Source organism: Marmota marmota, unplaced genomic scaffold (genome assembly GCF_001458135.2).
Source record: "Marmota marmota marmota unplaced genomic scaffold, marMar, whole genome shotgun sequence".
In the NCBI taxonomy this organism is placed as follows: domain Eukaryota; kingdom Metazoa; phylum Chordata; class Mammalia; order Rodentia; family Sciuridae; genus Marmota; species Marmota marmota.
The window spans coordinates 650,275-662,458 of record NW_025999928.1 but is presented as its reverse complement, the minus strand read 5'-3'; the positions used below and the strand labels follow the sequence as shown (position 1 = coordinate 662,458).

Genomic DNA, 12,184 nt, shown 5'->3' with positions numbered 1-12,184 from the left:
GGATATAAAGTGTGTAGAAAAATAGACAAGGATACCATGAGTTTCCTAGCTTAGACAATTGTATAGATGGTGGTGGCATAACAAGGTAATAAGAAAAGGATGAAGTGGGGAAAGCAGGTTGGTTGAATGGGAAGATAAACACATTTAATGTGGAAATGCTTATTGAAAACTCCAGCTGACTTCTCTATGTACACACATAAATCATTAGTATAAAAGTGGAACTTAAAACTTTGAAGAGCAATGAATATAAGGCATAAGAAGAATAGGTTAAGAGATAATGGTGGACGGCAGTTATATTTTTAAGAAGGTTGGCTAAAGAAGCTACTAAAGATGACTTATGTATTGAGAAAACCAAGAGAAGGTTGAAAGAAAAAATACCTTCTGAATTAATGATTAAGTTGAGGTTGACTTTAATTTTAGAGTCAGAGAACAACAGAAGCCAGATTTCAGTGGTGTGAGAATGCACTTACTGTCTTAAATTTGGTTCTGAAAGGAAAGAGGTTATAGATAAAGATAAAATATTTTTGTTTCTATTTTAATGTAAGTTGTGAGAGGTTGAGCATATAAATAGGTACTTTATAAAATTTATATGATTTGACTGACGAAGTTGTGACTTTTAAAATCTGCTTCTTTTTAAAATTTATTTTTATTTTTTAGTTGTAGATGGGCACAGTACCCTTATTTATTGATTTATGAATGTGGTGCTGAGGATTGAACCCAGGGCCTCACGCATGCCAGGCAAGCACTGTACCACTGAGCCACAACCCCAGCTTCCTGATTCTTATCTTTAAAATAAAACTTTAAGAAATGTATTTCTTCCTGGTCAGTTGATTTTATAATTTATAAACTAAACTTAATTATTATTGGTAATTCTTTTCAGGAGTATGAAAATGCTGAAAATTCTTCAACTCAGTCAAAAGTTATGAATAAAAAGGATAAAAGAAAGAACCATCAGGGAAAAGACAAACCTCTCACAGTATCACTAAAAGATTTTCAATCTGAAGGTAATGTATGTACCGTATCTGTTATGCTAGAATCATATTATCTTTTTATACTTAAGTTGTAAGTACAAATTTTTTAAAATTGATAAAAATTGTTTTCTAATGTGTCATTTAAAATGTAAACCTGCTTCTTAGTCTGTTTTGTGCTTTTATATTTTAACATCTGAGATTAGATAATTTATAACAAACAAATTTATTGATTCAGTTTGGAGGTAGGGAAGTTTAGTGTCAGGGTGCTAGCATTTGCAAGAACCTTCATGCTGCATTGTCTTGTGGAAGAGGGGGTCAAACACACTTCCACATTGTCTTGTGGAAGCAGGAGGGGGTCAAACACACTCTTTTAACATGGCACTAGTCCCACTTTTGAGGGTGGAGACCTCATGGCTGAATCACCTCTTAATTCTATTTTAATGAAAATAAAAGTTCAAAATGCATTTTGAAGAGGACAAACCATAGCGATCTGTTTATAAGTAAAATATTTGAGGATTAGGATAATTTAAATCAATTGTTAAAACTTCATAAAACTCAGTAAATACTTATCTTTTTGTATTTTTGAACTTGTTACTTTTCTAAAACTTAACAAAAATTAAAATTGGCATTTTCAATTTGAGTGACCTTAAAATATATTTCTGTTCATATACATAAACTGAAATGACCAAACATCTCAACCATTATTGATCAACCACTTCACATTATCTGGAATTACCCCTTAGAAAATAAAATACAAATTTTAGAATGAAACTTATTTCCAGAAAACTGTTTATATAACATCATTTGGATTAATTATTAAACAGCAAAGACAGAAGGAATTATATCCTCCATTAAACTTTTGAAGACAGACCACAAAGCACATCATTTCTAATATGGGTAATACCTTACCTTGTGCTATACAATATGGTAGCCACTATTTATCAGTGGCATTTTAAATATACATTAGTTTAAAAGTATAGCTCCTGAATTGCATTACTCACACTTCAAATGCTCAATGTGACTAGTAGCTTCCATATTTTCCCAACTATAGAAAATTAACATCATTGTAGAAAATTTGAACAGTGCTTGTGTTACAGAATAAAATAGTTGCTGACCATATGAGCGGCTAAAGATGGTTTATTTTATTCATAAGAATTCAGCCTTAATATTTTTAACATTACTCTATGAGTATAAATGTCTCTATAGCAGTAATTTCAAAAAATAAAAATGAAAGATCTAAATACTGTTGCAAAAGTGTTTTTGTGAACTAACTAGGAATGAATTTAGAGGATTATTTTGCTTTCTTTTGAGGCTCCAGAGTTTTTCCTATAGTCTGCTCCTGAGTAATTTGCTTTACTTTGAGGTTAAAAGAACACACATGCATGTTAAAATAAAATCTCTAATAAGAAAGATTTTATATAAGAAACATATTTCACTAAAAGTAGAAGTATGAAGAGAATTATTTTTAGAACCCCTACTTTATTTGACATATGTTTCATTTCTTAAGTAGTTATAAGTTTATTAGCTGCATCGAGAAAACCATCAGTAACAATATGTTAAAGAGAAGGTACACAGTATTTTTATAAGTCATGATTATCACAGTTGTGATTATTCCTCAGATTCTGGCATCACGTTGTATGTTAAGTAGAACATGCCAAAATAATGGTCACATGGCCTACCAGGATTTGGTAATTTAATGTGAACCTTAAGATTTTGGCATTTACTATGTCTATAGACTTTTATTTTGATCAAAAGATGTTTTAGAGAATTGTACCATCTTTCATAGTCTTGGTCAAAAGAAAGCTATTAAATTATTTTTAGTCCTGGAGAATGTAAGGTTTCTGCTATACAAAAGTATTATTATTAGATATCCTGATCCTTTCCAATTTAAATAAGAATACTTGCTCCTTGCTTGTACTTTAGATGCAACCTTGTATCTATATAGATTCTTTTATGTCTTCCTTTTCTTACCTGTTCTCAGTAATTCCTTTCCTGAAATGTTGTGTTGTTTCTAAGTCAGTGACTAACTTCATCTAGAAATATTTTTATGGGTTCATTTTTATATTCTATGAATTTACCTCAGTTTTCAGGGTTTTATTCATAGTACTATCAAATCATCATGATATATATTTTTAAAATAAAATAGCTTACAGTTTTAAAGGATATAAATTACTATCATACTCTGTTTCATTCAACAAAGAAAATAATCTGAACATTTTTACAGTTAACAGTACTCTAAATTGATATTGATCATTTGTGTCCCCTCAGCTTTCTCTCTCCACTGAAATCTTGTGAAACCAAATAACTAAATTATGAGACTCACTTGTTTTAAAATTTAATGCATGGATGATATTTAACTTAAGATACAAGATCTTGGTCCCTAAGCTGAACTAATTACTAATTATATCCTGACTTTTAACATCTTAAATCTAGAAAAGTAAGTCTGATATGAGTCCTAGATAACCCTTTATAATTTTTAGTTTTATTTATATGCTAAAACATTTTATTTCAATGAAGTTTCACTTTTTATTTTTCATTTACAGATCATATTAGTAAAAAGACTGAGGTAAGTTTGGAACCATCTTATGTTTTAGAAAACACTGTTGATTTTAAGAATAACAGTTTAATATTTAGCAGTAAGTTTTTTTGAGACGTAGCTGTTTAAAGGATAGTTGATAGGTTTGTCTTGATTGAACCCATCAGATTTTGGCAGTGTAAGGATAGAAAATATAGGATAAAAATACTATTTGCATGAAGTATAATGACATTTGGGTTTATTATCCTAATTTGTGTGTGTGGGAGTGTGTGTGTGGTGAGAGAAAGTGTGTGCACATGGGCCAAAATATTACCATGTGTGTACCAAACTTAAAAGTGAAGGGAAAAGTGTCTATGTTTCAATCTTCATAAAAATCTTATCTTGGGACACCATATCTCAGGTATTGAGAATTATGGAAATAGTGAGGTAAGCTTTGATTCTATAGATGCCCATTCCTTTCATCATTAAGGAGTAATACAGCCTATAGCCTACAAACCTTCCTGGTGTTATAGGTCCCTTTCTTTTAAAATTCTAATGCTGCCTCTACAAACCTTTTAGATTTGAGAGATGATACTGTTATAAAATATCCCCTTCTGTTGAGGAAGATACTAATAAAATATTACAGTTCTTTTGGTTTCTTAAAGCAATAATTTCCAAGTTTCATTATTCTTCTGTTATATATGCTTTATTGTCAGTGATTTCATTGTGTTTTTTTCATGATCAGATAGTTCTTGATTTCACTTAGAATATTCTGTATATCTTTTGTCTGACCTTTTTGTTTTATTTTGTTTCAAGCATTTGCTTGTCCAGGTTAGGAAAATTTAATCCATCTCTTAAGAAAACCATATCTGGGGCTAGGGATGTAGCTCAGTGGTATCATGCTTAGCATACACAAGGTCCTGTGTTCACTCCTCCATACTACCATAAAAACAGAAAATCACATTTAAAATCTTCTCACCATATTAATATTAATAATTTAGTTTGTAACTATACCTGCAAACACAAAATTGATTGATTGTTAAAACAGTTGAAATTCTTTTTAGGTTATTTTTAAGCTGCTAACACTATTTCTTAGTTAAAATTTAAATGACCTCATATTTAGACTGAATATTAAATCTGTGTTCAAAAGTAGAAACTTGTTTTGGGACCAATTTCAATTTATTTTTACCCATTGAGTTTTGGGGGATAGTTTTAATTCTATCAACTGTTCCATGCTTTGATTTTTTTTTCTTTTCTGATGTGAAAGATTAACAAAAAAAAATGCAGAGCAAGAGGATCTTATCTATTTAATATATTCAAGATGAGTTGTATTTAAATAAGCATCTGTATAGGGAATCATATTTTTCCTATCCTCAATTATTAAATTTCATATGAAATAAAATTCATTGTAAAGAATCCTTATGGGGCTGGGGATGTGGCTCAAGCGGTAGCGCGCTTGCCTGCCATGCGTGCGGCCTGGGTTCGATCCTCAGCACCACATACAAATAAAGATGTTGTGTCTGCCGAAAATTAAAAAAATAAATATTAAAAAAAAAAAAAGAATCCTTATGATTTACAAGTTTTATATTTAAAATGTAGTCTTATTTCCCACATAACTATTTAAGAAATTAGTCAAAAGAATATATAATTCACTTCATCTTTTAATGCTTGTTAGAAACATATCACCTTTATGTTCCATTTCTATTACTAGTATTACAGGTTGAGTATCCCTTATCCAAAACACTTGGAACCAGTAAATTGTTTCTGGTTTTGGATTTTGGAATATTTGCATAGACTTTTCTGGTTGAGCATCCCTAATCTGAAAACACTAAACATCCAAATAGGATGGAGCATTTTGGATTTCAGATTTTTTTATTAGAAATTCTCAACCTGTATTCACTTTATGGGACTTAAATGTTACAGTGGTTTTGCCCTTGCTCTAGGAGTTTAGAAGAATTTTATCTCCTCCACCCCAGAGAATCCAAAAAAGAAGACTGAAAATATTTGTTTGAACTCCAAAATGAAATGTTTTCTGTTCCTATAAATGTACTAATCTTTATTACATTATATTCTGAATAATTATTTCTATCCTTATATGTTACTTAATATCAGGAGAATTTTTTTTCATCATTACTCTAAAGTACCTAACCCCTTGTCAGAATAACATTCTTACCTGCCCCTTGTAAATCAGGCATTTATTGGATAAAATTAAAATCATTTTTAAAATTTTTTTGTTAGGTGATTTAGAGGTACTTGAACTGCATGTAGGGAGTGGAATACAGTTAGCTTTTCTTCATTAAATATCTGGGAGATGTTGACTATCATTTATCCACCAGTGTCCTTCACTAGAGTATAAACAGGAATATCCCAAGAGAATTCTAGATAAACAGAAGTAATAACAGAGTAGTTGCTTATACAAACCTCTTTATAAAACCTCAAATAACCTTTTAAGAAATGTTATTTTATTTTTAAAAGTTTTTTAAATCTTAATTTTAAAAAACCTTAATATGTTTTAAAGTGCTGGTACTGCTGGGAAGAGTATCTTATAGTTTATCCTTTCTCTTGAGACCCACTTTTATCTGACTTTCTTGATGCTAGTCCTTCTAGTATAGTTATATAACTTTAGAAATTTTAGTGATCATCAAGTCTTAAAGTCCAAAGGTCAAGTCTTCAGGATGCTTGAATAGGCAGTCTGTGGAAGAATACCCAAGAAATTATAACAGTTGTTGAATACCCAAGAAATTATAACAGTTTTTACCAAAGGAGGCAGGGGGTGATCCTAGGACAAGGATAAGAGAAAAGGGTTTTTACAGTATGTTTTTGAGTTTTTATCATGTCTGTGCTGTAATTGTTTTTATTAAAAATTAAAAGGACTAGAGATAAAGGAAAGAGCCAAGGAACAAAATCAATCCTATGTGGCTTCATAACCTATTTATTTCTGATTGTACTATGCTTGGTTACATGAGTGAATAAGTAACTTATTTTAGGATCTAGTATATTATGAAAAAAATATTGGATCTGTTGGTTTTCTAACGTTATGATAATTCATCATTGTATAATTAAATAATAAGAGAAAGATGTTAAAAAGTAAAATAGTTAATCAACTATTAACTATTAGTTATACCTACCAAAATGTTATTAATATAGACTATTAAAGTTAAAAGCACATACATTTAAACTGACTTTTAAATATCTCACCTAAAAGCTGGCTTTACTTAAATTTCAAGCCATGTCCTAGTCTTAATGTGTTGCATTTATTTTTGTTCCCTTTCCTATACTTATTTATTACTTCTCTGGTTTTGAGTAACAGAAGGCCAACTCAGTCCAGCATAAGCAAAAAAAATACATAAATAAATACATAAAAATGCTTATTTGGTTCATATAACCAAGTCATAAAAGAATAGGGGGAGAACTGGCCTCATAGTTGACTGGATCCAGATGTTTCAACAGTTTTAGAACTCTCTACTCTCAGTTGCTATCTGTGGCTTCATCTCAAGACAGATCATATGATTATGTGGGGATCTGAGGATTACGTCTTCACAGTGTTTCTTATAAACTGTTAATTAGGTTTTCTTAAAATATATTTTTTAGTTGTAGATGGACACAATACCTTTATTTTATTTATTTTAATGTGGTACTGAGGACCAAACTCAGTGCCTCACACGTACTAGGCAAGCGCTCTACCACTGAGCTGTAACCCCAGCCCTTGAGACGGTTAGATTCAAATTGTTTTCTTAAATAGATTAAAGAGGCATGAGTGTTTCTTAGAGTGTATAATATATTTCCCATCATATCAAATCAAGGGTTGTAGAATGTTTTGCTATTTTTATGATGTTAAAACTGATTGGTGGCTCTCATACCAAAATTTTCAACAAAACGAACCAGGACTAGGAGAAATGACTGCTTCTAGGACCACAAGAGGAGATATATAAGATGAACCTAGAGCATCTTGTAGTGCAGAAAAGTAAGAAGGTGCTTTAAAAAAAAAAAAAAAAAAGATTGGGAGCATGTCAGAGGGATAGTAAGAGCCACTAAAGTAGCTCCAATAGTCAGAGCTGAGATAATTTGAGAAACCAAGTAAACATAATATTGTACCCAAAGTACAAAGTGTATACTTATGAATCAGTAATAAGTGGTTCAAATAAGTAAATAAATGTGAGAAGAGAGATAAATCTTCCACTCGTAAAAATTCCAAATGGTTTATGTAGATATTCTCCTTCCAGTAGATGGAACTTAATTTCTCCCATACCTCCTTGAGTGTGGGCTTTGCTTAGTGGCTTTGCTATGGAAGGAGGGAAAATAACTTTACGCTGGAGAATTCTGGCAGACAGTTCCTTGACGAGGTGATCAGTGTTACCAATATTGGTTCCTTACTTATAACAAATGTACCATAATAATGTAAAGTGTTAACAACAGGGGAAAACAGGTGAGGGATATGTGGGAACCCCTATATTATTTTTGCAACTTTTTTGTAAGTCTAACACTATTTTAAAATAAAAGTATATTTAAGTGATCAGTGGGGTTCGGATGTTACAGCCATTCTAACGCTTCTCATCAGCCTTATAAGTCAATGCTTTAGCAATTATTGGTGATTATTTTTTGATTCATTATTTCCTTGTAGCTTATTCTCCATCAGATTTTTACTTCCAGAACATATACATGTAGTAATAACTGAATGATAGAGGAGGGTTTATATAAAAATCAGTCTCCCACCCTAGCCCTTGCCCTTTCCTGTACGTATTTATTTTTTTTTTTTTAAATCTGGGGCTTGAACCCAGAGGTAATTTACCACTGAACTACATCGCAGCCCTTTTTATTTTTATTTTTTTATTTTGAGACAGGCTCTCACTAAGTTGCCTAGGACCTTGCTAAGTTGCTAATGCTGTCCTGGAACTTGTGATCTTTCCTGCCTCAGCTTCCCAAGTGCTGGTATTATAGAAATGTGCCAACATACCTGGAAGCTCCTGAACTACTTTTAAAAATAATTTTTATATTTTCAAGACTGACTCTTCTGTATACCAAGCCTTGAGTTTTTCTGAACATACTGTATTTTTTCATACTATATTCTTCTCTATTTTTCTTTATCTGGCTAACTTGTCTAGTGAGTCACTGACCAGAGTAAACATCTTGCTTTAGAACTTAGCCATAGGGTCACATTTTCCTGCAAGCTTTCCCCAATCATGATCTTATTTAGATGCCCTGAACAGCCTGTTTAATAGCATTCAACTCCTTGTCATCATTTTTTTCCCATAGCTTTATTGAGGTAAAATTGAAGAACAAGGGCTGGGGCTCAGCCGTAGTGCACTTGCCTGGCATGTATGAGGCACTGAGTTCAATTCACAGCACTACATATAAATAAATAAAATAAAGGTCTATCAACAACTAAAAAAAAATTTTTGGAAGTACAATAAAAAGTACATATTTGAAGTATGTAATTTCATCACCTTTGACATGTATATAACCAATGCAGTCAGCAATTCCATTACTTTTTAAAATTTGAAATCATGTAGACTGTTTCCTGTATGATTTATTACATTAGAAATCAATCACCTTAACATATAGAGAACCCCACCCCCACTCATCAACTATTTCAAAATTAAGTAGCACCCTTATAAATATCTCAGAGGTCAAGGGGAAAAGCCCGAGAAAAGTAAATAAAAAGTGCTTTGAACTAAGTGATAATAAAATTTTCAGTATCAGGATTTCTGGGATGAAACAGTACTCAGATGAACATTTATAACTTAAAGTAACTCATATCAGAAAGAAGCTAGATTAACAAATTATTTTCAAATTATGCAGTAGGAAGGAAAAAATAAGAGTAGGAGCAGAAATAGATGAAATAGAGAAATAGTACAAAAATAAACAAGTCTAATCAAGAAAAAAGCAAGAACAAAAATTAATATCAGTGGAAAGGGAGCTATTAAAAATAACCCTACAGGGGCTGGGGTTGTGGCTCAGTGGTAGAACGCTTGCCTGGCATGTGTGAGGCCCTGGATTCAATCTTTAGCACCACATAAAATAAATAAATAAAATAAAGATATTGTGTTCAACTACAACTAAAAAATATTTAAAAAATAACACTACAGGTGCTAAAAATATATTAAGGTAATATTATAATTGTATGCCAACATATGTGATGGTCAATATTAGAGATGGATCCGGGTGCTGCTGAGAAGAAAGTATATTCAGTCATTGATATTCTATATATGTCTGTTAAATCTAAATTATCAGTTGTATTTTTTACTTGTATAGCTTTTTTGTTTAGTTTTTGTTTGGAGGATCTATCCAGTAGAGACAGAGGCATTTTAAGTTATCAGTATTATTATGTTGTGCTCTATTTGATTCTTGAAATTGAGAAGGGTTTGTTTGATGTACGTGGATGTTCCATTGTTTGGGGCATAAATATTTATGATTGTAATGTCTTGTTTATGTATAATTCCTCTAAGCAGTATGAAATGGCCTTCTTTTCCCTTCTGATTAACTTTGGGTTAAAATCCACTTTATCTGATTTGAGGATAGAAACCTCTGCTTGTTTATGTGATCCATGTGAGTGATATATTTTTTCTATCCTTTCACCTTCAGTAAGTGGATGTCTCTTGGAGACAGCATCTTGTTGAGACTTGTTTTTTAAATCAGCCTCCCAGTCTGTGTCTTTTAATTGATGAGTTTAGGCCATTAATGTTCAAGGTTATTATTGAGATATGATTTGTATTCCTGGTTATTTGGGCTCATTTCTAGTTTTTAATTTTAATTAGCTTCTCCTTTGATTGACTATTCCTTTAGTGTAGTTCCTCTCTTTGCTGGTTTTCACTTTTTTTTTTCCATTTCATTTTCGTGGAATATTTTGTTGAGATAGTTTTGTAGTGCAGGCTTTCTAGTTGCAAATTCTTTTGTTTATCATGGAAGATTTTTATTTGATCTTCAAATCTGAAGTTTAATTTTGCTGGATATAGGATTCTTGGTTGGTATCCATTTTCTTTCAGCACTTGATAGATCTGAATTGATTTCCCCGTATAGGTAATCCGATATTTTTCTCTCACAGCCTTTAAGATTCTATCTGTATTTAGGCATTTTCATTATAATGTGCGTTGGTGTGGGTCTGTTGTAATTTTGTACATTTGGGGTCTGGTAAGCCTCCTGTATTTGATTTTATATTCCATTCTTTAGGTTTGGAAAATTTTCTAGTATATTATTTTATTGAAAAGATTGTGCATTCCTTTGGTTTGTACCTCTGCAACTTCATCTATTGCGATAAATCTTAAATTTGGTCTATTCATGTTATCCCATAGTTCTTGGAATTCTGTTCATGGTTTCTTAATTCTTCTCTCCATGGTCAACTCTGTTTTCAAAATTATGTATTTTTCTCTCTGATTTCATTTCTCATACTGTTCTTTAACTTCACAGTTCTAGGTACATTCTTAATTCCTTCTCTGACATTTTTTTTCAATGTGGTGTTGATGGATTCTGGTTTTGGAGTATCTAGGTTTGTTTGGGGCAGTTTTTTTCCTTGCTTTTTCATGTTGTTTATGTGTCTGCCCATCTAACAGTATGGATCTGAGGCAGTAGAGTTTCTACCCTGTGGACTTATAATGTCCCGAGGTTTCCACTACCACACCATTTAGGGGAAGACAAATAATACCACCACCAATGTAAACAATACACAGCATTAAAACAAATAGTACCTACGATGATATCCATAATGTTAATTATCCAAATATACAGAAATGATATTATCATACAATAAAAACAGCAGGTTTGCAAAAGGGTTTATAATTTCAAAAGGTGAACAGGGAGAGATCAGAGAGGATGTAATGATTATGAGGCAGGAGGAGAGAAGAAGTAAAAAAGTAAAGGAAGAATTAAAGAAAATAGAGATTAGCTATTAGCAAATGAAAAGAGAATGGAAACAGAAAAAATATATAAAGTAAAAATTATAAAAAATTAAAAATAAAAAAATGCAAAACTAAAATATACCAAACATTCTAGTTCACAGAAAAAAAAACTAATCCATGAAAAATAATTGGCTTTAAAAATGTTAGAAATGAGAAAAAAATGAATATGTATAAGTGTCCATATACCATTAAGATCACAATTAAACAGAGAAAAAGAATTAAAAAAAAAAAGATCTTGATGAAAAGTTAAGGAGTTCAAAAGATTCTAATTTCCTTTTCTCAGTAGTTTCAGGTGGAGTCCTCTGGAGCTTGATCCTCCACCCTCTGGATTGCTGGAGTGAGAGAGGTAATCCAGTAGGTGGAATTCCTGAAGGCAGCATTTAGGCTTAGATGGGCTCCAGGCTCTTCACTGAATGCCAGTTGGTCTGGAGATTTTAAATCAGCACACCTCCAGGGCTCAGTACTTGCTGATCCACACTGAGAAACTGTACTCCAGGGATCTCCCCTGGTTTCTGTTGGTGAGATAGCCAATTCTTAGCCCCCTGTGTCACCTTCAGACCTCACGTTTCCTGTAAAGGTTCAGTCTCTAAATGATCTCTCCTGCCTCCTCCCTTCCAAGTTCCTGGCAAGATAGGTCTTTTCCAGCTGGTCCTGCAAGCAGTCGGATTGAAAGAGAGGGGTAGAGCAGGATGGGTATCCATTACCAGTTGTTCCCTGTGTAAACTTCTTTCCCGTTTGATTTTCTCCTGGTTACAAGCACACTCTGTGTCTGCAGTATGTGTTTACTGGGGCTGTATTTCAGCCCA

General features: G+C 32.2%; 1 protein-coding gene across 4 annotated transcripts in view; it reads left to right on the top strand.

The window, feature by feature from the left end:
• The window catches only part of Gkap1 (G kinase anchoring protein 1), a 56,367-nt gene that overhangs the window by 18,222 nt on the left and 25,961 nt on the right, over positions 1–12,184 (top strand). For all 4 annotated transcript variants that reach the window (XM_015506084.2, XM_015506085.2, XM_015506083.2 and 1 more), the window contains 2 exons: positions 881–1,004; positions 3,515–3,537. In XM_015506084.2, the coding sequence (XP_015361570.1) occupies positions 881–1,004; positions 3,515–3,537 (147 nt within the window). The remainder of the gene's footprint in view (positions 1–880; positions 1,005–3,514; positions 3,538–12,184) is intronic.